Source organism: Siniperca chuatsi, linkage group LG16 (assembly GCF_020085105.1).
Source record: "Siniperca chuatsi isolate FFG_IHB_CAS linkage group LG16, ASM2008510v1, whole genome shotgun sequence".
In the NCBI taxonomy this organism is placed as follows: Eukaryota; Metazoa; Chordata; class Actinopteri; order Centrarchiformes; family Sinipercidae; genus Siniperca; species Siniperca chuatsi.
In genome coordinates this window covers 10,868,269-10,892,825 of record NC_058057.1, presented here as the reverse complement: position 1 = coordinate 10,892,825, position 24,557 = coordinate 10,868,269, and the positions used below count along the sequence as shown (strand labels likewise).

The following is a 24,557-nucleotide window of genomic DNA, read 5'->3' as shown; positions in this document are numbered from 1 at the left end:
CCTTACTTTATATGGCTGCTCAGAGTTTCATGTGTGTCCAAGCCATAAGAAGAAGGGAAATAACTGCGTGTCTAAGGTCAGCTTCCCCTCTACTTGCATCGAAAGAGGCGGGTGTGAATTGTGGGTAGTGACATCACTGCATGAAGTCAGGAAACGCTTGAAAGAAGAAAATGGTTGTCATGGAAATTGGTGGTTTAGGAGCCTGTCGGTGAGCAAAATCAGCAACAGTAAGTGTCAGGTTGAACTGTAAAGATAAACACAGACAGGTAAAATATGAATTCCAGTGCAGGTTTCTGTTTCTGTGTGTGCTAAACAGCAGTAGCCCAATAATCACTCTCCAATATCCTGAAAAGGTTACATTTTGAAGGTATTCCATTTTTTTCCTAATATGCTACTATAGCAATGTTCAGGGGAGTCGCTGTCCAGGAATTCCTGTGCAGGAATGCTTGCTCTCTGTATTTGCTCTATTTGCTCACGTGGTGTTTGTTCTGTGGCTAGTGATTTGAAGTTTGACCTGTTGCTGTGTTGAAAGCAGGCAGACAGGACTGGGACAGGCAGTGAAACCGAGATAGACAAACAAATGCTACAACCGATTATCTCTCCTGAAACTGCGGTCGCTTTCCAGTAAAAAAAAAATAATAATTGGAATTAGAAGCACCACTTAGAGGAAGCGTGCTATTGTAATGAAAACACTTTATTTGAACAGTTGAGGGCAGTGCCTCTGCAGTGTCAAGTATGATCTTTTTTTGCTTATGATTGTCCAGTCATGACTTCCAATGGGGATGTGGAAATTCCAAAGTGAAATTTACAAAACGCCTTTTTCTTTTCTCAGGAGAGGAAATGTGGAAAGGGAGAGCAGTTTGAACCAGCTCCTGATGTTGCATCAGCGCTGAGCCAGTGAATCATGCTGCACATGTCAGAGGTCTTTTGTACAGCTGTCACTGCACTCAGCAGCAGATGCACTGCACACACTCGCTGGTGTCAAATGCTGTCAGGCTCACCTGTGGCCCTCAGTTAAAAGGACACGATTTAAGGGTTTGTATTGTCGCTCTTACTTAAGCAGGTAGAGTCTATGAACTGTATTTCTGTCGAGAAAAACCTGCCTCAGAGAGACGCTGCTAGCATAGAAGTTGCAGACACTCATCCTGTTCTGAAGTTGTGGTTAGGGTTGTCAAAATTTACACAATTACCCTGCAACCTCATTGATACAACGAGACACTCTTTCAGTTCCTCATCATCATCATCATCATCATAATCAACAGTCACAGCAGGATGTGATTCACTTGAAATGTGTTTCCTGCAACCGGTCTCCCAGTGAAAGCAGCCACGGAAGCATTGGATTTGAATGAAAGCCTGAGCAGACCTGCTTCGTTTTCCTTCGCGTTCAGGTTCAGCTGAACCGAGCGCTGCCATTGTATGTTGCTGGGTGGGGGTGGACTGGACTATTGTACGCCTTTTTTTTGAAGGGGGAGGTTTCATACAATACTTTAAAATGGAGCTCATTGGCAGTTCCTCTGTCATTTGTTTACTCAGGCGTTCCTCTTTGATTTTAATCTCACTTCAGTTCGTCATTCAGCAAACCAGGAAACCGTCGCATGCAGACAATGTACATTTCAACATAAAGGAGTCCATTGCTCATGAATTCATATTTGATGAAATGTGATTTCTAACGTGCTTTCTAGTAAATATTCACCTGTTTGCCTGGTGCTGATGTATGTCATGCCACTGTAAATGTTTACCTACAGCTTACATACAGACAGACACGCAGACCTAACACTCATATAGTGAGATCTAGTAGTTATAGTTGAATAGACACACTTTTCATTGTTGCTTTTCTCACACCTCAGGCAGTCGCTGTCTGTCTCTACCCACAGTTGTTTCCATAGAGCTGGGGAGTTTAGAGATGGCATGCTCACTTTACTTAAAGAGTCAGAGGCCAAGTGAAGCAGCCAGACAGAGTTTCAGCCTCAAGCTTTTTCTCATCGTGTTTGTACAAATGTGTGTATGTGTTCAACTGTTAGTTTTATTGGCTGGTGTAGATATGTACAGCAACAACAACAAAAAAGTGACGGGATACAGAAGTTGTAAAACATAATTGCAGTGCATGGACCACCTGCAATGAAGCTTAGCTGTATGTTAATTACAGTTATCTTTTACAGTTATGAATGTTGTGTTGGAATACTTGCCAATATATTTACTATCTAATTGTTTAAGATTAAATGTAGAGTTTGACATTTTGGGAAATACACTTATTCACTTCCTTGTGGAGAGGAAAAGATCTCAAATCTGTTCATTAAATGTGAATCGACAGCGAGCAGCCGGTTATCTTAGGTAGCGCAACGACTGGAAACAGCTAGCCACGGCTCTGTTCAAAATGTTAACACGTTATATCATATTTGTTTAATTCGCACAAAAACTGAGTAAAAATGACAATGTGCTGTTTTATTGGGGGTTATGTGACTATTTATTGGCTGGGAACAATAACTTCCTGGTGTCTCCTGACCAAAATCATCCGGTACATAACCCCCTTTATAAACGGCGAATTGTCAGCTTTACACTTTGGTTTTTGTACGAAGTAACTAAACGAGATATAAAATGTTAATGTTGTGTCTGTATATATATATATATTTATTATTATTATTATTATTATTATTATTATTATTATTATTATATCATATATTATTATTATTATTATATATAGATATGACATGTTAATTAGTGAGCTTTAGAGGTGCTGGTTGGTGGATTTTGTTACCTTTGGACAGAGCTAGGCTAGCTGTTTCCCGATGTTTCCAGTCTTTGTGCTAAGCTAAGCTAATGACTACTGGCTGTATCTTCATATTCAACAGACAGACATGAGAGTGGTATTGATCTTCTCGTCTTACTTTTCGCCAAAATGTGACTAAGCGTTTTTCTAAAAATGTTGAACTTTTCCTTTAAACGAGATTAATTGGAGAAGCTATCATAATCTGAAGTACTTAGAAGCTTTGTGTTTATCAGTAACTGTTGGCATGAAACTAATCTGTTTTGGGAAAAGCATGTAAATTACACAAAGACTGCAGCCATGACGTGTCAAATTGGAAATTCATAAGAAAAGTGTCCATTAAATAGTTAATTGAAAACCTTCAATGCATACTCAAACTTGTCAGTGCTCATCACCTGCAAACCTGATGTTTAGAGCATGGACACTTTTATAATTTATGTTACAGCCATTTGCTTAGCTGTCACAACCCTGCTCTTACCACCATCAGCCTCCAATACCTCTGGGGGTTTTCTAACCCAGAACAGTGCATCCTCCAGTTGCCATGGGCAAGAGGACCAAAAACAATCTTGTGCTCCTCAAACACACCCCTCTGCCCAATCTTTATCTAACCACTTCTTGTTCAAATCATCAAGTGTAAGATTCACCCATGGATTGCTTTTGTTTTCCATCTTTTTCAGAACCACTGTCTCTTGATTGAATGCAGTTGTCTTCTTAGGCATTTCCTGTCCAACAACATCCACTATTGACACACACAAAGGGACTTTAGGACTGGCTGGATGAGCCGTAGCTACAGCTCAGAAAGTCTCAGTGTCTCAGTTGTCTTGGGGCCCGTTTAAACAGTCTCATAAAAGCAGCATGCAGAGTGATATTCAGCTTCCAGGCAGTTGTAAGCTCCTCAGAATCTGTCGCGCATTGCATTTCCCTCCGCCTCGGACAATGTGCTAATAATTATAGGGAGCCCGAGGCCTGTGTTTGCATTTGGTGGAGAGGTTGTACAGTGGGAGGGATGTGTGCAGCAGCATTGATTCAGGCTCGCACATGTATATAATGGAGGCTGTGCATTGAAAGTATTACTCTTTCACATCCTCCATCAAAAAGCATGGTTTTAACAGAATCTACATCTTTACCACTAAACAATGTCAAATAAGAGCAGGTGGGGAAAAAAATACCATCAGGACTGGTACACATTTTAACTTAGCTTGGGTGGGGTTTTGCTCACAATGTATTTAATCTACACTTTTAATTTCATTGATGCGGTTGTGTTCAATATCTTTCTTTTGTGGGCCAAAATGTCTGCAAACCGATCTCTCATACAGTAAACTAAATAAAAAAGCATGAGGTTAGCACTAAGAAGAATCGTTTAGTGAAAAAGATTACTTTTAGCCTAGATAAGACCTATCTGAAATAAATAACAGGAAGCTACATGATTTTCTAATTACAGAAAGATTTTTTCCTCTATAGATAAACACCTAAACTGATGGGTAAATGTTGAGTTGTGCTTTCGTTTGTGACAGGAAGTGACATGCTGCAACCTCCTCCTGTGTGACACGCCACAACAACAGATGGACGTGTTGAGATAAAAAACAATTAACAGGATAGTAGAGAGAAGTATAAGTGAAGTCTGCCTGGGTCTAAAATAAAACAGAACAGGGTTAAAGTATTTTTATTCTGAAGTAAAATTATGGGTCTATTAAACAGCACTGTAATTACCTGGACTGGCTTTCTGCTGTGAAACTGAGACATAGTAGTCTGGATGCTAAAACCATGACTGCACTGAATGAGTTTGGCCAAGAAGAGTGGAATGAACATCATTTGTGTCTCTGTTTATTTCTCTGTTAATTCACTACTGTTACTCCATCTTGAATGGAGTGTTACTATGCCTGAACACATTCTTTAAAAGCTGTGGTGATAAAACCTGTTGGACCCGGGTTAAAGGTTGCCATTCACACGTTGTATAATTATTGATAGGTCTTCTGTGGAATATTGTCAGACTGAACAGGGAGCAAACTACTCTCAATGCCGCTCGCTGGTGCCTGTTGGCAACCTCCCACTTACACAAACACAGAAATAGAGTCACCGGTACAACTTTCATCCCTAAATAACACACAACACTAAATCCAAAAATAACCCACCACACAGCCTCCCCACCGGCTCTTATTAATGACCCGTCTGAGGAGCCATCTGCTTTTGTGTAAACCACTCAGCGTAGCTCACACCAGCAGCTGTGTGTGTAGCCTATGTGCTCAGGTCATGTACATGTATGGCAGGTTGTTGGCAGGTGCTCCGTGGAGCTCAGTGATTAGTGAAAGGCCTCAGTGCGCTGAAAGCAATCAGAGATGAACATCTCAGCTCACTAGTCGGTGTTTAAGCTGAGCTGCAGTTGTCCTACTAAAAGGCCTCATGATGTATAAGTGCAGTTTCATACCCCACGCTGGGACAATGTTTCCTGTTTCTCTGAAGATTACAGTTTGTGTTCCACAGTACTTTTTGAATTAGGTTATAATGATGGTTCTCCCTGCAAATACTGCATTTATTCAGTTCTTTTTGTATATTGTGATGGAACATAATCAGCATATCATTCAAATTGAAATACTGGAATACATAAAGTGTATTACCTAACCAACTGACTACAAAGGTTAATCTTGTCACATGTGCAGCAGCTTTATTTCTCACTGTGATTTGGTTCGGAAGTTGTTTCTATGCAGCCTTCAAATTACTTCCTTCTCTCCTGCTTCTCACATGATCTCACATCACCTTTTCTTGTCTTGCTCAATAATGTGCTAAATCTAACAATGCCATTATGTGCAATCAAACTTCCCCCACATGAGCACATATTTCCAAACTATTGAAATAAAAAACTATTGAACCTATACTGCATGTGACTGTGTACAACAGTCTGTTACAGCTATTATCTACAGTATATACAATCAATTGCCACGGCTTACAAGGCCATTCATTTTCAGTGTTTTGCAACAAACCTGCTTGTGTATGCAATTAGTCTTCCCTGCAGGGAGCCAAAATTACTAGCGCCTGTTGTGTCCCAGTGCCCATAGAGAATGGGAATATGCTGAGCCATCTGCAGTATCATGCCTGCTCTATGTAGGAGTCTGCCTCCTCATCAAGTATGTGAGAGTATGGTGTCTCTCTCACACACACACACACACAGACACACCCAGCAGGCATGTGTGCACTCGTGCATCACAGGTAGGACACTAGGTCTTTTTGTTACACGCACGGCTTCATGCACTTACACAAGCACACAGAGATCAGATCAGGATTTTGATTTAATAACTCGTGTTGCTCTGGTTGGTATGCATTATATCCAAAAGTCTTAGGTTCTGCTTCACCAGTCAATCTAAGATTTAACTACAAACAGGGGAGACGGGGTTGCTAAATGACAGAAATACCTTTTCTTTGTTTGCTCTTGTCTCTATGGCAACATTGACAAAGACTCAGCAGCAGTCTAAATTTACTGTCTGGACTCACATCCCTTACTTACCATTCTTCTACCCAAATATCAGTTTCCATCTTTTAAATCAGCATCAACTAAATCCAGATTGAAGAAGTTGGCCAAGAGGCGTCTTTACGTCACTGATACACTGACGTTCTGGGTATAAATCGTGGAAACAGCCCAGAAGCAATCCAGGAGTCACAATCATCATGAATGCTGTCTGTATTATCCGTATAATGCAATTATGTACATGTAGCGTGTGTTTAAAAAGATTGTTTTCTAATCTATTTGTCTTGACTGTTTTTAATGTGATTTATTCTCGTGCCCCTAACCATTTATTTTTCAGTATGTGTTCAGTATTTTGCTGTCACTACATGTGTATATATACTGAATATATATATATATATTTGTGTATATCAGAGATCCACTGTTATTTAGAACATGTAAGAGTTTCTCCAAAAAGGTCCTTATTTGTACATATTCTGCATAAGCATGTGCTTCTAAATGATCAGTGGCTACCCTTTCTACTATGTTTTGCTTGACTTGAAATGCAGCCTGCCAAAAGCTGCATAATGATAGCAGAGGTAATGCATTCCACATGTTCACAATTAGGCATTCAATCTGATCTGTGATTTGCTCACCAAATATGGTTTCTACATGACTTGCGTGATGCAACGTGGTTGTTCACTACTACACACTGTGGAACAAAGTAGACTACAAATTCCTTTCCAATTTGCCTGGTTAGATCCCTTTTATTCATGCTGGTGACATAAATGTCAAAGCAAGCTGCCATAAATGGACTTTTTAAATTGTTATGTGCTGCTGACTCACTGAGTTGAACTACTGTACAGCATGTTGTATGTCAACACCATTGTATATTTTGTGAACTGCGAATACAAATACTACTCAGCAGCAGCAATGTGCAAAGCTACAGTAGCAAGATGTGCAAGCCAGCCGAGACCCCGCGCTGCGATTAACTCGTGTGAATTTGTCTGGCTGATGAGGCCATCATGGAACAAAGTGGCTGTCAATCAAAATTGCCATGTACAATCAGTTTCTCTTTATCAACTGCCAGAGGATCTCATAACATAACCGATGACATCAAGGAAAGACGGCCTCTATATAAACAGTTTCCTTGTCTAATTGTGGCAGTGTGGTGATGCTGTGAGCGGAAACACAGTTTGACATGGAGTGGCTTTTACTAATTCATAGCATTCTTTACATTGTAAATTCCTGGTTAGATGAGACTGAGTAAATAATCCCCACAGCGCAAACTGGATCCTTGCCCTGCTGATTGATTATTATGGCCATAAACAACATAAATTAAGGGGAGCAGTGTGGATTCCCCCTGCATGATGGAGGCCAAACATATTTTCTAGTTTAATGCTGAAATTCAGCCAAACAAGGCAAGGGACAGCCAGAAAGAAAACAGAGAGCAGAGGAAAGAGACAGAGAAAATGGGAGATATAGAGGGAGAGAGAGACAGACAGAAAGCGAGGAGGGTGTGACCTTAATCCCCGAGTGGCAAAGAAAGAAACTCACACTCACTGCAACATGCTCACACACACACACACACACACACACACACACACACATCTGGTCCATCCAGTTTCTACTTTGTATCTCAGAAGAAAAGTACGTTGGAAGTTAAACTTGTGTACTATTATATACCCTTATGAGGTGAGTCAGCACTCTAGTTGGTTGATTAGTTACTCTGTGACTGCAGTGGGCAGTCATTTAAAGAATAAGGGTGGGTTGTTTGGTTTTGTTCATACTAAAGTTCATTCATGAGTCATCACCCCTTTCAGTGTCATAATGTGTGAGGGACGGCATGGCCATTTCCATTTTGAGTTTGTTATCATATCACTCAGGTAACATCTGCAAATTTGCACAAGCAAATGTTTTAATGACACCAATATATGCAATAGCAAGGGCCAAGATCACCACACACTGCAGAGTCATGCAGAATACTGCACTGTGCCTTACCCTGTGAGCAAGCCACTACATGTTACACCACCCAGCCAGAACACGAAGTAGGCTACTGTTCCAGATGAAGGCAACCATGCCGCTGTGGAGACTGATTCTGTTACTGATACCCCAGCACTGCGTCCTGTCCAAAAAGCCTGCAGCGAAGGCTTTGCTTTCTGCCTCATCAAATAACAATGAACAGCAACCAGACTGTTGGAGGAAAAAGTGACAAGTATGTGATGAGGCAGCTGTATCTGACCCAGCTGTAGGTCTCCGTCCCATTCATGCATATTACTATAAATATTCAAATCCCAAAGGGTTACCCCAACAACAAACGCACATGGTGTAATACCATGTGTGGGTGTGTTAATGGATCAATGCTCAGGTAGAACTGATGTTTAGACATACAAATTAGTGTAAATAGTTACACTTTAACTTTATAGACTGGAAAGTTGTACTTTGCAACTGAAGTGCACTGCCCTCATGTGGTCACAGTATTATGAGTAAGTAGGCTACATACACACTACTCTTTTCTCTGTGTGTGTGTGTGTGTGTGTGTGTGTGTGTGTGTGTGTGTGTGTGTGTGTGAGAGAGAGAGAGAGAGAGAGAGAGAGAGAGAGAGAGAGAGAGAGATGGAAGTGTGGGCTCCAGCCGTCCTATATCTGTCTCCCAACTCCCACATGAAATGCAGACAAGAAGAAAAGAAGGTGTCTCGTCTGGGGCGCAATGGTGACCCACATCCTAGTTACACCACACCCCCCCCGAAGCATCTCATTACGTCAGACTTTATAATGACCCACGAGATAAGAGCGATATAATTTCCACACATAATATCAAATGGCCTAGTCTTTTACTGTGAATGTGCCAGTACGCCTCAACATTCCAGGGTATGTGTGCACTTCCTCTGAATTTCGAAATGCCTCATTTTATTCTGTGTGGAAGCTAGCGTCTCATCAAGGCTGCATCCATTTCTTATTCCATAGGAGGGTTCATGCTTAAGTGCATTTGCATATTGAATTATGAATATGTGTTTTTTCTCATAATAGTGTACAGTATTTAATCATCATATACAAAACCGACAAGCACGCATTTCTTATTGTAGAGATAGTTTTTTCAACTATTTTGAGATTTTTTTTGAACGACCACCCCTACAAAATATGGTGTGCCCCACTCCCTGCCGTTAGCCGTTGTTGTATCTTGTGCTACTGAATGTCGCGATACTAACTAGCTACACACTGGCATTAAAGCCACGAAAAGATGCTCCTTCACGGGATTAAAACAATAAAACTAACAACAAGAAGTCTGGAAAAACTTTGCCAAACTGTACCCAAACTTTGATAGACTACAACCCAAATCACTTCCCTACAGTTTCGAGTGTGTTAGCATTGTTTTATCTCACCACTATTGCCATTGGACGCGTTTTTTTTTCTTCTGGAGCAGTCCAGTCTGATGAATTCACCGAAAAAAGACGGAGATGATGATGTGCCCGTTAAAGACCCGGTAAAATACGGCGAATTGGTCATTTTGGGGTAAGTCTCTTAAAACCTAAACCGATAGTAAAATTGTGTAGGACGGAGAAACGCTCCAGCGGCAAATTAACGTTAAATATGTAGCGACACCATCAGCACAATAAACCAACAGATGACGTGTGAGTTCGGTTTTATCCACTGCTTTTATAAAAGACACCCTCTTTATCGTCGTTTTTCGGATACTAAATCCATGATACTAACACATTTTAGCTCGTTTTTCATTTATTGTACACTGCCGTCGTTTACCACCAGTCTGTGGCTGTGTAGTAATGTCACAAACTAACTTTATGTTCCAAATGAAAGCATATTCTCTAAAACTATGCCACCGTATTGTTTCCACATCATGTATGGTGCGTTTGAGTGTAAAAGGTGCAAAATCTGCTAAAGCCATAGCACATAAGGCTACTACGGATGTAGCCGCTTTTCATCAATGGTTGTAGTGGGGGTAAGCAGCGCTGGATTGCTCAAGCTGAAAATCCCAATGATGTCATACTATGCTGGATCTGTGATTGCTAAAAGTAGGACTGGGGATGATATCATTGTCTGAAAAATACGTGCATCTTTGCTCATATTATTTAGTCATAAAGCCTCTTTTTATTACTAATTAATAAACGTTGCAGCCAGATGACCATCCATGCCATGGAAGGAGGAGGAGGAGGATGAGGAGGAGGAGAAAAGCCTCTCTACATCACCAGCACACACACAAGCCACACAAGCACACAGTAGGCAGGATCTGCTGATGACAACCACCAGCTTCCACAGCATTTCCACCCCTGCAGCTCCACATTGTGCAGGGTCTGCAGGGACCAGAAATGCCACACACACACACACACACACACACAGTCATATCCAGGCTTACACAGGCCTCCCTCTTGCCTTGCGGAACTTCCTGTGTATGCCAGAGATAACTGACCTAATGGCCTATCTCTTCCTCTCCGGCTGAACATGGAGTGAGAGGGTTGTAGCCTGCCTGCATCAGAATACTGATTAGTCGTCCTCCTCGTCATCTGGCTGTTTGAACAGAGCAGTCCTTTACATCCTCAGATCAGAATAAGGATGTGATCATTTAATGCGAGGTTTTGGCCATGCAACTTAAACACAAGCATGCTCTGCGATGTGCGCCACAACACTTAATGTGCCTCATTGAGGGTTGAAAATGCATTTGTATTAGGTCTCTTTAAAACTGCAGTGATTGAGGTTTGGGTTGATCGTGTTCTGCCACAGGCTTGCAGGCTATTATAGGTATCATCTCTGTGGTTTTGAACACGGGCTGAGGGATATGCGAAAAGTAGATATTGCTGTAATTGAAAGACAGTCTTCTGTTATTGCTGTTTTGCTGTAACAGGATTTACAGTATGTTTAAACATGTCACAATCTGATTAATGTGGTAGGCAATATACTATCAATGTCAATATTAACATTATTACATGCTGAAGGTAATACCATATCCAGATCAGTGGGATTTAGTATGATTCAGGACCGTGACCAGTTCATCTGTCCCCAAACACACAGCAGATACCCGGTGTCAGAACAGGCTGTTCTTTCTGCTGCTTCCTGTCAGATATTTTCCATGCCTGTTTTGTGCAAGTGTGGTGTAACTTTGCATCTGTCAGCCTTGATGATCACATGCCCCATGTGGTCGATGCCTGCTTCACTGCAGGCCATGTGATCTTTGCAGTGGCTGCCTGCCAGCGCTCGTTGCCTTAGTTAGCCTTGACACCATGTACAGTGCTGCCCTGTCCAGCAGCCCAGCAAAGCTCAACTCACTTATAACCCACTGCCATCACTATGCAAACACCCTCTCATTCTCTGTATTTATCTCTCCCACACCTTTTTTGTCTCACCCGTAACCCCTCTCAACACATGTTGTCGCATTCCCCCTTGTCTCACCCAGTCCCTTCCCTGCCAGCCTCCCAGTGTTTTGCTGAGTGCTGACTTTCACAAAGGCAGGCCTCCTTGGTGGCTTGCCCTAAACGAAAATAAACCCTGTGTCGAGGGGCAGAAGGAGTGAATATTTCATATTGTGCTTTTAGATGTACGCAAATGCGTGAGGCAGGCCAGCACTGCCCAGGCAAATCATACTTTGTGGAGCTGTTCTTCCAATGGCTTTTACCCTCGACCCTCTGCCTAGCCTTGTCTCTCAGCCTTTTCTCTCCCTCCTGGCTCCCCGAACCCTGCCCTTTGCTTCATTTCATTCATTTAGCTTTAGTTTTCTGTCTCTAATACTCAGGATAGCTTCTTACTTCTTTTCTGTCTCTGTTTCTGTCAAGGCGCTGACTTCTTTTTCTCTTTCCATAAGCTGATTTTCTCTCCTGTGTCCTCTTATCCTTGGTCCCATTTCACATCTTCTGCTTTCTGCCATGTTTCTTCTTTTCCCGACCCAGTCCTTCTCTTGTCAGCCAGTGTCCAGTTTGATCTGACAGGCAGGGCCATGGAGGGAGCAGGTAGCACTGAGTCATCTACTGTGATTGGACTCTACCTGGAAGGTTTTTCCAGGTAACATACCTGATTCTCTCACCAACATCCTGCTGACTGCCTGCCCTCAACTGGCCTTTGGGTTGTTACCGACAGGAAATGAATATTGGTCCTGAGATTCGTAGAAGTATAGCTCATTAAAAACTTAAAATGACAACAAACCTGTAGACACACACACACACACACATTTAACCACCAAAACCCAGACTAACAAAATGAGATGCTGTCACTGAAATAAAAAAATGTATATTAAGATAATATAAGAAAGGTTAATATAGGCCAAAGTTTTGCTATCCACAGTGATTTGCACTTTGCTCTTGCTACAACTCAGGTCAGAAATGTTGATGATTGGCAGGGTTTCTGTCTTAACTCTCTGCCACCCCCTCAGTTTGTGTCTTATCTGGTTAGATTTGTAAACAAGTTTGTTGGGGTTTTTTTCCCAAAATTTTATTTAAGGAAAATTCCAAACCAACAATAGACAACAAGTGGCATGTTGAGCTTCAGTTCAGATTTTGAAGAGATATTAAACAGAACAGATAAAAGAAAAAAGTTTGTGAAGTTGCTATATGTTGGCAATGGCCAAACATTGTACTTATCCATAAATGTGTTTCTTATCTCCTGTAGTGATTGTTTGGGTGATCTTCAATATTTACACCTAGCTGATATGTGTTTTATCATTTAGGCACCGAGGACACATCGTCATGCCAGTGTGAAAGGTGTCTCTTTTTCTTTGTAAAGTGTTTTGAGACACTATGTGATTTTACACTCAAAATAAACTGATTTACGTATATTACGTTATCAATTAATCTACACATTTGGTCAATAAATGTCCGAAAATATTGAGTTCACATTTTCACATTTCTTGCTTTGTTTGACCGACAGTCCAAAACCCAAAGATATTCAGTTTACTATCATAGAAGGCAAAGAAAACTGGGAAATATTTTTATTTGAAACCAATGCATTTTTTTATATTTTTGTTTTATTTTTCCATTAACTTTCTGCCGATTGATTATTTGACTGATTGTTTCAGCTCTAGTCCAGATGAACAATTCTGCTAGTACACTATTTTGTTTTATTTCGGCTGCAGCTAAGGATTGATTTCATTTTCAATTAATATGTTGATTCTGTTGTTAAATGATCATATACTCTATGTAATGTAACAAATAACAAATGCCCACTACAAGTCACCACAGCCAAGAGTGATGTGTAAAAACTGTTGACGATATAAAATAAAGAAATGCAAGGACATTTTTGCAAAAGCTATGACCAGCAGATTATTGGCATTTTCATTTTATGAGGTAATTCATTTAATCAGTTTTCAAAATTGTCATTGATTGATTCTCTTATGAAAGACTGCTTGATAAATCAATGTTAGTTTCAGCTTTATTGTACAAACACTGTCAAAGCAGGAAGTGGTTTCTTCAGCCCACGCTGAGAGCTCACTGTGAGACAGATCAGAAGAGAGCCAGATCAGATGCCTTCTGATCTGATCAAGTCTGAAGGCCAGTAAAGACATTTACTGTCCCTCACAAAGTCTACGTTCCCGCTGGGTATCCTCTGAATAGTTCTGAATAAGGACCATGCCCTGCTGATTAGTGAAAAGCCTAAAACCAGCATACTACCTTTTGCGTGAACTCAAACTGTGAAAACGATGTTCAACCCAGCTTAAAAAAAATTGAGGACAGAGTCGGTATTTTAGTCAGCACCAACACCAAACAGGTTTTAACATCATGTCACTCATTTTCATTAAAACATGAAAACTGAGATCACCTTTTAAAAAAAAAATGATACCAGATATTGAATTATAAAACTCTCAAGGTCTAGAATACATTATTTACCACTCCCAGAAGAAGAATCTGCAATCATGTCTGTTTCTATTAATTAACACAAACCTTCAAAGTAGTATTCAGAAAAATCCTAACTGGAGCACTTATTCGAGGCTGTGTGGTGCCGTGAAAATGATTCTGTCCTGCTGAAAACGCTTAGAGGGGTTAGATGAAGAGCGAGCTCCTCTTCAGTAAGCATGAGCCTCAAGTACAAGCCGAGTAAGTGAGATCAAGTGGTAGTTGTCCCTTTCATTCAGGTTCAGCAGTTTAATATGAATCACGAGTGGCCCGAGTGTGCTGCTTTAATACATTTCAAAAGAATCTGCGGTAACACAGCCGTAAAGAAGCACAAATAATTAGCGCTTACACTCTAATTGCAGTTATTTCCTCAGACATCTTGGCACCATCAGTGGCATTTTATTTATAGCTTTCCCACAAGTGATGACAGATCATAAAGACAGTGTGCAAACAGTGAGATAACAGTGTTTTTCCCACCATTAGGCTTTCTCAAAAAGGCTTGCGCAACTAGAATGAACATGTGTGAACTTGTTGTTGAGTTGTATTCTAGTCCAGATTATTCGCACTCATATTTTCATCCCCTGCGACGAGTTGGCCACTGTCCAGGGTGTACCCTGCCTAAGGCCCAAAGTCACTGGGATAGGCTCCAGTCACCCGCGACCCCTAACGGGACCAAGCGGTAGAAAATGGATGGATGGATGGATGGATATTTTCATCCTGTGCTTGTTTTTGTTTGCCTTTCTTTTAGGTACAATGGCTCTCTTCCAAGCGGAGACCGTGGGCGCAGAAAGAGCCGCTTCGCTCTTTACCGAAGGGCCAAGGCCAACGGCGTCAAACCCAGCGCTGTGCACATCCTCAACACACCACAGGACAGCAAGGTGTGTGTGTGTGTGTGTGTGTGTGTGTACTGTATGTTTTATCAGTGTGTAACGTTAGTTTCCTTCCTGCGACTCCCTGTTGTCAGAGGAAGGATGACTAAACGTGAGGACTTATGTATGTGGGCTGTCCATCCTTGTGTGTGTGTGTGTGTGTGTGTGTGTGTGTGTCTGCCTACATACGGATGCATGATTGTATGATGATTGACACATGGTGATGCAGTAAAATGAAGTTAAATGAAACATAATATCACTACCAGGTCATTGTCACATGCTGCTATCACATGAAACATTAAAGTATGAAACTTTTATTTTACAGTTATTCATGTAGGTACATCTTATGGACTTTTGAGTAACAATATGATTCAGTGCGATGTATGTTCTGTCAAGACAATGAAAGACTTATCCAGAAGATGAGTGCATTAACTCTTGCTTGTTGCAGGCTGTCCACAGCAGAGGGCAGCACAGCATCTCTTTCACGCTGTCCCGTAACCAGACAGTGGTGGTGGAGTACTGCCATGACAACAACACAGACATGTTCCAGGTAACACACCATGAAGAAAACAGGGTCAACCTTTTCATATATCCTCCTCCAATAATGTCTCGCTTTGCAACAAAAATAATCCTAGATTTGTTTTTCTCCCGAAATATGCTGTTATGTAATGTCATCAAAGGAACTTCTACAGTAGGTAGAATATTTTGGTTCAGAAATGTGGCCATTAAGAATAAAGACGTGTGTGGAAAATCTCCAAGAAAGTCTATTTTTATATCGCTCTGCTCTTATAATAGTATCACATAAAATTATTTAACGATGAAGTATCTTTCACCCAAATCCCCCACGACAATAAAAGCCACAATCATATGGGAAACAAAATTCTTGTGGAAAATTCAAAAACCTACATGCAGCTAGTGTGAATCTAAAACTATTAATAACTGTGTAGTTATATATAGCAATAGCTATTTTGAATATTGTTTTGATGAATGGTATCCAGGACTGTCAGTGAATTACAGTGAGCATTTCTCTGTGCCGCTCCCTGCAGATTGGACGCTCCACAGAAAGTCCCATTGACTTTGTGGTGACAGACACCTCCGGAGGGGGAAAGGAGGGGGAGGACCCCTCCATTGCTCCCAGCACCATCTCACGTTTTGCCTGCAGAGTGGTGTGTGAACGCAACCCACCTTACACTGCTCGCATCTACGCCGCTGGCTTTGACTCCTCCAAAAATATCTTCTTAGGGGTGAGTAGACTGATCCAACCAACAAAGGTTTCTAAAAAAAAAAAGTATATTTTTGGAATCAGTATTGAAGTAATCTAAAATACTTATAAACCTCAAGAACAAAGATAAAGCTAGAGTTTAACAATTCTCCATTGCCATTCTTTTTATACCTATTGTAAATCATTTTAATTTGATCATGAATGATTTATATGCCTTCATGCCTGTGCCACCACAGGAGAAAGCAACCAAATGGAAAAACCCTGATGGGCATATGGACGGCCTGACCACCAATGGGGTGCTAGTGATGCACCCGGAGGGGTTCCCAGAGGACCCCAAGCAGGGTCTGTGGAGGGAGATCTCTGTCTGTGGAGATGTCTACGCCCTGCGGGAGACACGCTCTGGACCCAGCCGGGGCAAACTGGTGAGCAACTGCCTGTGTGGTTGCCATGTCCTACGTTGCTTTTTGGCCCCATCATCAAGGTTGTGAGGTTTATTTTTGGTTTGATTGTAAGCATGTGTCTGTCTGTGTATCAACCTCTGCAGGCGGAGGGTGAGAGCAGTGCACTACGTGATGGTTCCCTGGTTGACCTGTGTGGTGCCACCCTGCTGTGGCGTACAGGTGAGGGGCTCATGCGTGCTCCCACCCTGCGTCACCTGGAAGCACTTCGCCAGGAGCTTAATGCCTCTCGGCCCCAGTGTCCTGTAGGCCTCAGCACACTGGCCTTCCCCAGCCTGCCACGCAGCCACAGGTGGGAGCCACAGTCTGTTTCAAAAATCCCCAAAAGTTTTATCAGGATGTTCGTCTTGTTTCATCTCCAGTAGCCTGCCTATAAAGAATATGTAACTGCCTCTATGTTCATTAGTTTAAAAACAGAAACTCTTGATGAATTATTAGCGCCAGGAGTTCACACCATGTTAAAAATACTGACTATCTGTTGATGTGTTACTTCAGCCTTGAAGAGCGTCAGCCCTGGGTCTACCTCGCTTGCGGCCATGTCCATGGACGCCACGACTGGGGCCAGAGATCTGAGGGGGTGCAGGAGCCAGGAGAGGGCGATGGTTCCACAGCCCGCCGAGAATGTCCCCTGTGCAGGAGCGTGGGTCCCTACGTGCCCCTGTGGCTGGGCTCTGAGCCTGCTGTGTACGTGGACGCTGGAGCTCCCACTCACGGTTTTGTGCCATGCGGCCACGTCTCCTCAGAGAGGACAGCCAGGTACTGGGCCGAGACCCCGCTTCCCCACGGGACGCACGCCTTCAGACCCATCTGCCCCTTCTGCTCCACTGCCCTCAGCTCCCCCGGCTGGACGCGGCTCATCTTCCAGGGCCCCATCGATTAGTCGCCACTCCTCAGCAACCACTATCACAGTAACTGAAAGATGCCTGGGCTTCATTCATGTTGCAAACATTGATCAGTGTTCAGTATTGATTAGGAGTGCTCGTCATTTTCACGTTATAAAAGCATGTGTGTTCTACACTCAGGCCTCACATTCTGTGTGCATAAAACAAACACTGTCCAACGTTGTTACTGAATGCAGCCCAAGGCTGAATAATCCTGCGCCTTGTTTATCCTTCGATGCTTGTTGATTGGTATAGGATCTGGAGAATGAAGATGAAGATGAAAAAACATGACAGAATAATCAATACTGTCATGTGGACAGTATTTATTCTAAACTCTATGTGGTGTCCAGTACTCCATCATGGAGGATTCTGCTGTTTTTCATTCCAACCAAACACTACACTTGCTGATTTCACTGATTACCCAACCTTCAACAAGAGGGCTCTCATAAGTAAACTGTATATACACAGGAGCTTAAATGATGCTGCTTGACCCTTTTCAAACCATTATTATTCAGAAGCCATGTATGAAATGACAAGTAGCTTTTTGCACAAAGGAATGACCTTTTTACTCAGTTGATCTGCAGTGTCTTACACGTCTGCAGCATCTGTGTGTCCTTAACTCGGTGAAACACCACCTTTTGCACTTCTCGGCCTGTGATATCCGACCCCTTCTTAATTTCTAAAAATTGTTGCTGCAATTGTTGTGAAATGCTGCCACTCAATTGGCTGTGGCAGCACTTTGATCACCATACAATATCATCCATTTGGCCTCAGCTCCTGCAAAACCACTTCTACCTTTATTTCACATCAAGTCTCTTTATATTTCTATTTGCATGCTGACTCTGTTTTCCTTCCTGAATGACCAGCTCATTTATATTCATAGCTGCATCCTCAGCAGGCCGTATTAACTCCTTATTGTAAATGCAGGAGGTTGAAAGGTAAGATCAGAGGCTTGTGCTTGTATTCAGCATTTCAAGTTTCTAGTGATTCATGGAGGGAAAGGTATTAACCATTCTTACAATCAGGATGTTTTTAAGCAGATGCGTTTTCATCTTTTGTCTACATGTATCCTTTTAGTGTGAAATCTATGCAGAGAGACCCCATAAATGAGACCCCTTGTGTATTATTAGGCTGGAATGAAAGCCCGCAGACTCTTTGATTATCTCTGAAGTACTAGAGAGAACACTACACACTGTATGATCACACCACAAAGAATTCACCTGCGAAGGCCAGATCTTATCCTGATTCTCAAGCAGACCAAGGATAAGCAAGGGCTGGGAATAAAACCGGGTAAAATCCACTTCATAACTCTCTACAGCAATAATAGCACTCCCATAGATAAGCTAAATGTTGTGCTATGTTTAGCCAAGTGTTAGCGGTCACTTCAAACATGGCTGAAATGGTTTCCAGGTTAAGGGCTCAACCAGAGGCGTGTTCAATGTCATGATTTATTTTATTTCCAGATGAGGTCTTAGACCAGTGATACAAGTGTGTGTGTGTGTGTGTGTGTGTGTGTGTGTGTGTGTGTGTGTGTGTGAGATGTAACCAAAGCACTAGAATTTAAAGATGAGCAACATGTCAGGTGATTAAACACCTGACATGTATTTAAATACTAATTTCAGATGCATTAGCAGCCTTAACATGCTGACAGAAATATGTAAGCATGTTTAGGCCACAGCAGAACACAGCAGCCGTCATAAAAGAACATATTGCATCGCTGCTGTTGTGTTAATTTGAACACACTTCTGGTTACTGAATTATGCTAAACAGGGTCCATGTTAGTATGATGGAGTGTCAAAAAGTCTGACCTTGCATAACCTCAAAAGATAACCTTTTTTTGGTTTCAAAGAAAACTATTTTGTTAGGAAATGGGGAGGGATTTATTTAGGGAAGCGGGAGGAATTCTTTTAGATGTTCAGTGTTAAAAAAAAACACAACTATTTTTCTAACTGATAATTGGTTTTAGTTAAATGTTGTTACTCAGTGTAAGCAAGTTCTGTATGTTTTCTGAATATTATCGTGTGGTAGATCTAGGAGAGCTTGTGAGTGAGACAATGTTGCCAACACTGTGTCCAACAAACACACACTTAACACACTGCTACCATAAAACATTGCCCAGACAATGAATGTAGCCAAATACTCAGGCTATGTTTAGCCTTCCCTGGTGCTCATATTGAATGGTCTATATTGTGATACTATTTTTGTAACTGAAAATGATGGTGTAGCTTGGTGAACTAGCTCGAAAAGTCAGATACTTTCAATAATAGCCTCAAGTGTGGAAGACGTATAATTGATAATACACACTCACGTGGAAATTGTCTAGCTTGCATGTGCTGAACGTACACATACAGTATGTACACTACACACACACTTACTCAAAAACTTTGCACGGTTGATTGCCAACCTGTTATTCATACTGAGAGCGATTGTCGCAGACCAAGATGTCTTCCGAGTTCTCGGCTGTAAAAACTGCAGCATTTCTGTTGTTTGTTTTTTTTTTTTTTTTTTTTTTGGAAGACCGCTCCAAAAGAAAAAAAAATAGAGAGCGCAAGCCTAAAAAAATCCTCATACTTGATAGATGTGTGAAGTTTGTGAAATGAGACCTATCAAATCCCACTTTGTACTACTATGCTAATATTTTCCACCAAACCAATTCACTGCAGAAAGATGTCCACATCAACACTTGTTTTCATTTTGTATTTAGACTGATCATGGAACCTTTCAAGATATTGAAACCCAGCTTGCTTGTTTTCAAAATACTATATTTTCCGTTTGAAGTCTAAATGCAAGATTTAAACTCCCTTCAGTGTGGTGGATAAATGATGTAGTGTTGATAATTACTGTAGCTCAGGATTAGTGATTTCACATTCACAGCTGGCAAGGACTGAAGGAAGCCTGCTAGAAGACACTTTCAGTAAAAAAATAAATAAATAAATAAACACATTATACATTATATGTCAGAGTAATCATCTAATATAATGGCCAAGTGATAGAGGGCATACAGTAGGGTAGATCACCACAGGTCTAGGATCAGTCACATACGGGTCTTAATAAAAGGGGTCTAGTGAAACAGGCTATGAAAACATCTCAATCAGCTGCCCTTTGCTAAGCACGCCAAATCCAGTGAATCCTGCTTTTGAAGATAGTATATACAACAATAAATGTAACGCCATTGGCATGTGGATGGAAGAGTCACTGCAGCACCCTAATTGGCTTCTAGTTTATGAGCTGACATATTTATTTTAGCAGATTTTTCTTTACTTTTCCTTTGTTTTATTCTTCGTTTGAACCCTCTTTGGGTTATAGGTGTCCATATGCAATTTCCTTTCCCCTTGTTTTTAGATTTTAGTATCAGTGGATTTTTCAGATGCAGTATTTTAGTGTGGCATCGAGTTGTTTAATTCCACCAGTAACATCATTAGCTCTTCCCTAACTTTGTTTTTATATTATATGTATCAGTTGACCTTCATTCTAGATGGCAAAACCTCAACCTCTGAACTTATGAACTCATCTTATTATAGGTGAGTGAGTAGCTGACACGTATTATACAGCGTCAAAACCTCACAGTTAATAATGCATTCCTTTAAATACATCTGTGTTATGTACAGCTATTTTGTATTATTTTATATTATATTCTTCTGTAATCGTCCGGTGCACAGACAATCGCTATACACATGTCAATAAACCTGTTAAAAAGTTGAATTTGCTCTGTTCTTCTGGTTGCTTTGAATTACTTCTTCTTCAGGGTATGAAATGCTGCAGATCAGCATAAAGTCAGGAATGTGCTTATTACACACAATACAGTTCATTGTATTTAAATGAAGCAAAAAGTCAAGAGGTGCACGTCACGTGTGCTGGTGCCAGCAGAGGGCGCTCTCCACCAGCTGTGAAGCTGACAGCAGGGCACACTATGATGTGGTTGCTCAGAGTTGCATCACCTCTTTAAAATAATCAACCGTTTTAATGAGCAGTTTTGGCAGTCATGTTCATCACCACGCAAATGTGATAAGACGCCGCAAATGTCTGCAGAATTACAGAACGCTTAATTTAAAATAGCAATGTAAAAGACTTAAGTTCGTTCCTTTGCAAAGAATTCAGGATGTCTGCTGAAAGACCTGCTGAGAGTGGTGTTATTCAGAAGTTTGTTCAGAAATTATTTCACTCTTGAACCATGGGGAGGAGACTTTTTTTTCTTTCAAAGATTATGAAGCCTATTTCATGGGTATGTCAGTGCCACACTACATTTAATCTCTTCCAAAGCATGGGAGGGAGAAAACCAAAAGCATGCTGAAACTCTATAGAAGAGACAGTATGAACAAAGTTAATTCTGGTACATGTTAAGATATACTATAATTTTCATCTAATAAGTTGTAAGTGATACGTGTCCTTACTCGTAAGTATATTAACACATTTCTCATTTCATTATACAGCTTTCTAAAATGCTCCTGTCATAATTAGAGCCTTTTTACAGTTTTCAGCGCACTCAAAAAGGTACATTTTACTGCTGAAGGTAAGTTTGAACCTTTTTTTCACAGTATAAAATATAATTAGGAATAAAAATACAGTATTGTGTTTTTTGGGAGGCCATCGTATTCAAAGCACAGAACTTGATTGAGTAACAGTTAAAACGTTGTTTTGCAGCATGTCCTTGATACTTTAAATGAGGGGAATGTCTTTGTGACTTTAGCCTGGTTTTCATTCAGGGATATGTTTTAATGGGGAAGAAACTCTATGTTGTCTCTGATGAAATATCCCAGTTGTAGATATTATAGTGCCAAAAATTCATCTGCACTGTGCTTTGAGTACAGACGAGCATAGGGGGACAGCATGATGCAAGGGAGACTTGACGGTTGAACTCTGAGGAAATGTTGTCCGTTTATTTCTTTTTTATTTCAAGGCTGGATTACCAACCAGGTGAAGAGGATAACTGCCCCATGGAGGGCCCCAGACCCCCAGGAGAACCAAAAGCCCCAGGTTCCCTGTGTAGCAGATTCATTTAATTAACTTTCTTTGTTAATATATAATACGTAGGCTACCACTAAAGCATGACATCAACTGGCAGGATAAAGGCCTTAAAGCTGCACTAATCAGCAGCTCTTTCTTGCCCTGATGCTTCCTTGCAGGTTTATCCGGCCATGCTCAGTGTGTGTGTGTGTGTGTGTGTGTGTGTGTGTGTGTGTGTGTGTGTGTGTGTGTCTGTTCATGTTCTTATATCCTGGTGCAGACTTTAACCTGAATGCTTGCTAACCCATGGGGGCTTGTGTCACCGTGGGGACAAAAATTGAGGTCCCCACGGGTAGAGACTGCTTTTTGAGGGTTAAGACTTGGTTTTAGGGTACAGGTTACAAGTAGGGTTAAGGTTAGGAATGTGGTTTGTTTGTGATGGTTAAGGTTAGGGTATGGGGCTAGGGAAATCATTATGTCAATGACTGTCCCCCACGGGGATAGTGAAGCAAACACTTGTGTTGTGTGTTTTGTGTGTGTGTGTGTGTCATGGGACCTAGCATAGATGATGGAGGCAGGAAGGCAATACAGTTCAATTCTCGGTGGAGGGATTTGTAGGTTTTGATCTCAGCTAATTAATGTGAAACCCTCAATGGGGAGTAATGGGTATCTTGTGGCTGGGAAGTTTGAAGGGGACTGTATGTGTGTGTGTCTATGTGTGTGTGTGTGTGTGTTAATCAGCGACTCAGAAATCTTCCTCTCCGTAACTCTCGGCGGACTCACTCTGGAGGTAGCAGGGGGCGTTCATACCATTGTTCCATCAATCCACCCATTAACTACAAACACTGGGAAACTTTAATTAGGCTGGGGCCACAGACGATTAATTAACTTTAAGACTTTCATTTCTTTTTTCTTTCCTTCTACACATTTCACTAAGTCACCGAGCCATAGAAAGTGTTAATTTAGCCACATAATTTACAAATCCAATTAAAGCCAATATTAAGGCATCACAAGCTGCTGTCCTGTGTTCTCTAGTCTTATAAGACTTTTCTCTTTTGTGGCTCGACTAGTAGTGAATGCCAGCACACGTAAGCTGAGCAGAATGTATTAAACAGGGGTTAAGAGTTGTAATAAGTTTGATTATTTTATGGAGTTTATTATGCTGTGTTATCCTGTTAGGGAGGTGATGTTGTGGCAGCGGGTTGGTAATCCGGACTGTCTTGTGTCTCCCACTCAGCCGCCATGGAAGCTGTCGTCACACGTCACTGTTCGGGAAGGGAAGGCCCAACCTGGATGTGACTGGAAGAGAATACGACAAAGGAGGGAATCTGTTTCAGCACCTGACATATACAGCTCACTTAAGCCTTCAGGAATATACTTCCTCACTGTGGCAGTCATGGGAGGCCTGTTGATGATGCTACTTCAGCTTCCAGCTCCACCAGCACTTTTAACCGAACACCAAACTTGAATTGTATAGGCTACATACATCATTTCAAGATTTTACTTAATTTCTATTTAATTTCATATACAGCGTTAGTTAGCTAAGTAACACTGAGATCGTGTCTTCTCTCATTTTTCTGGGAATTTGGGAGACTTCACGTTCTACAGTCAAAAACTTGCTCATGGTGGGTATTTTATAAGCTGTTTCACTGGCGCCCTATGGGGGGCATTGGGTTTTATGCCCCCCAATCCTGATGCAAAGCAGGTTAAAAGCACGGTGGTAAAATTGCCATAGCCTAATGAATTCCATTGGCATTTGAAAAACTCCAAATGTGACCAGACGACTTTTTAATCAATTTCTTTTACTAACGCAGCTACACACTACACAGTTTCTGCGCACACACGATTCAATACTACTGAAAGTTGATCAACAATAATACTGAATTCTTGTCCAACTCTAAGTGGTAGACAAAGTAGCATTAATACTTCATTGAAAGACTAATTCTACCATGTAAGCAGTATTTGTCAACCCAATGCATAAACTGACTATCCGTCATCCCTGTCGGTTACCTCTGTCCCGTGACTGCTTTCCTCGTTGTATATCTTGTCAAGATCTTGAAGACATGATCTTCGTATTTCCAATAATTTTGCAGTTTGTTTTTTGGCTGAGTTTACACAGTAATATTCCCTGTGTAAATTAAGCAGTGTAAAT

General features: G+C 41.3%; 1 protein-coding gene across 2 annotated transcripts; it reads left to right on the top strand.

Moving 5' to 3' along the window:
• Window positions 1-9,359: 9,359 nt before the first annotated feature.
• LOC122863632 (E3 ubiquitin-protein ligase pellino homolog 2) lies at window positions 9,360-21,163 on the top strand. Of its 2 annotated transcripts, none has more exons than XM_044170297.1 (7): window positions 9,360-9,712; window positions 14,780-14,909; window positions 15,349-15,450; window positions 15,947-16,144; window positions 16,359-16,544; window positions 16,667-16,872; window positions 17,076-21,163. In XM_044170297.1, exons 1-7 carry the CDS (start codon window positions 9,633-9,635, stop codon window positions 17,458-17,460), a joined length of 1,287 nt encoding a protein of 428 aa, XP_044026232.1. In that variant the 5' UTR covers window positions 9,360-9,632; the 3' UTR covers window positions 17,461-21,163. The 2 variants fall into 2 exon arrangements, with proteins under 2 accessions (XP_044026232.1, XP_044026233.1); XM_044170298.1 differs by lacking the exon at window positions 9,360-9,712 and adding an exon at window positions 10,338-12,208.
• The last annotated feature ends 3,394 nt before the right edge of the window (window positions 21,164-24,557 follow it).

Coding starts and splice junctions, on each gene's coding strand:
- LOC122863632 (XM_044170297.1), top strand. CDS start 9,633: ATGAATTCACCGAAAAAAGACGGAGATGATGATGTGCCCGTTAAAGAC. Junction 9,713..14,779: donor GGCGAATTGGTCATTTTGGG/GTAAGTCTCTTA, acceptor CCTTTCTTTTAG/GTACAATGGCTCTCTTCCAA. Junction 14,910..15,348: donor ACACACCACAGGACAGCAAG/GTGTGTGTGTGT, acceptor TGCTTGTTGCAG/GCTGTCCACAGCAGAGGGCA.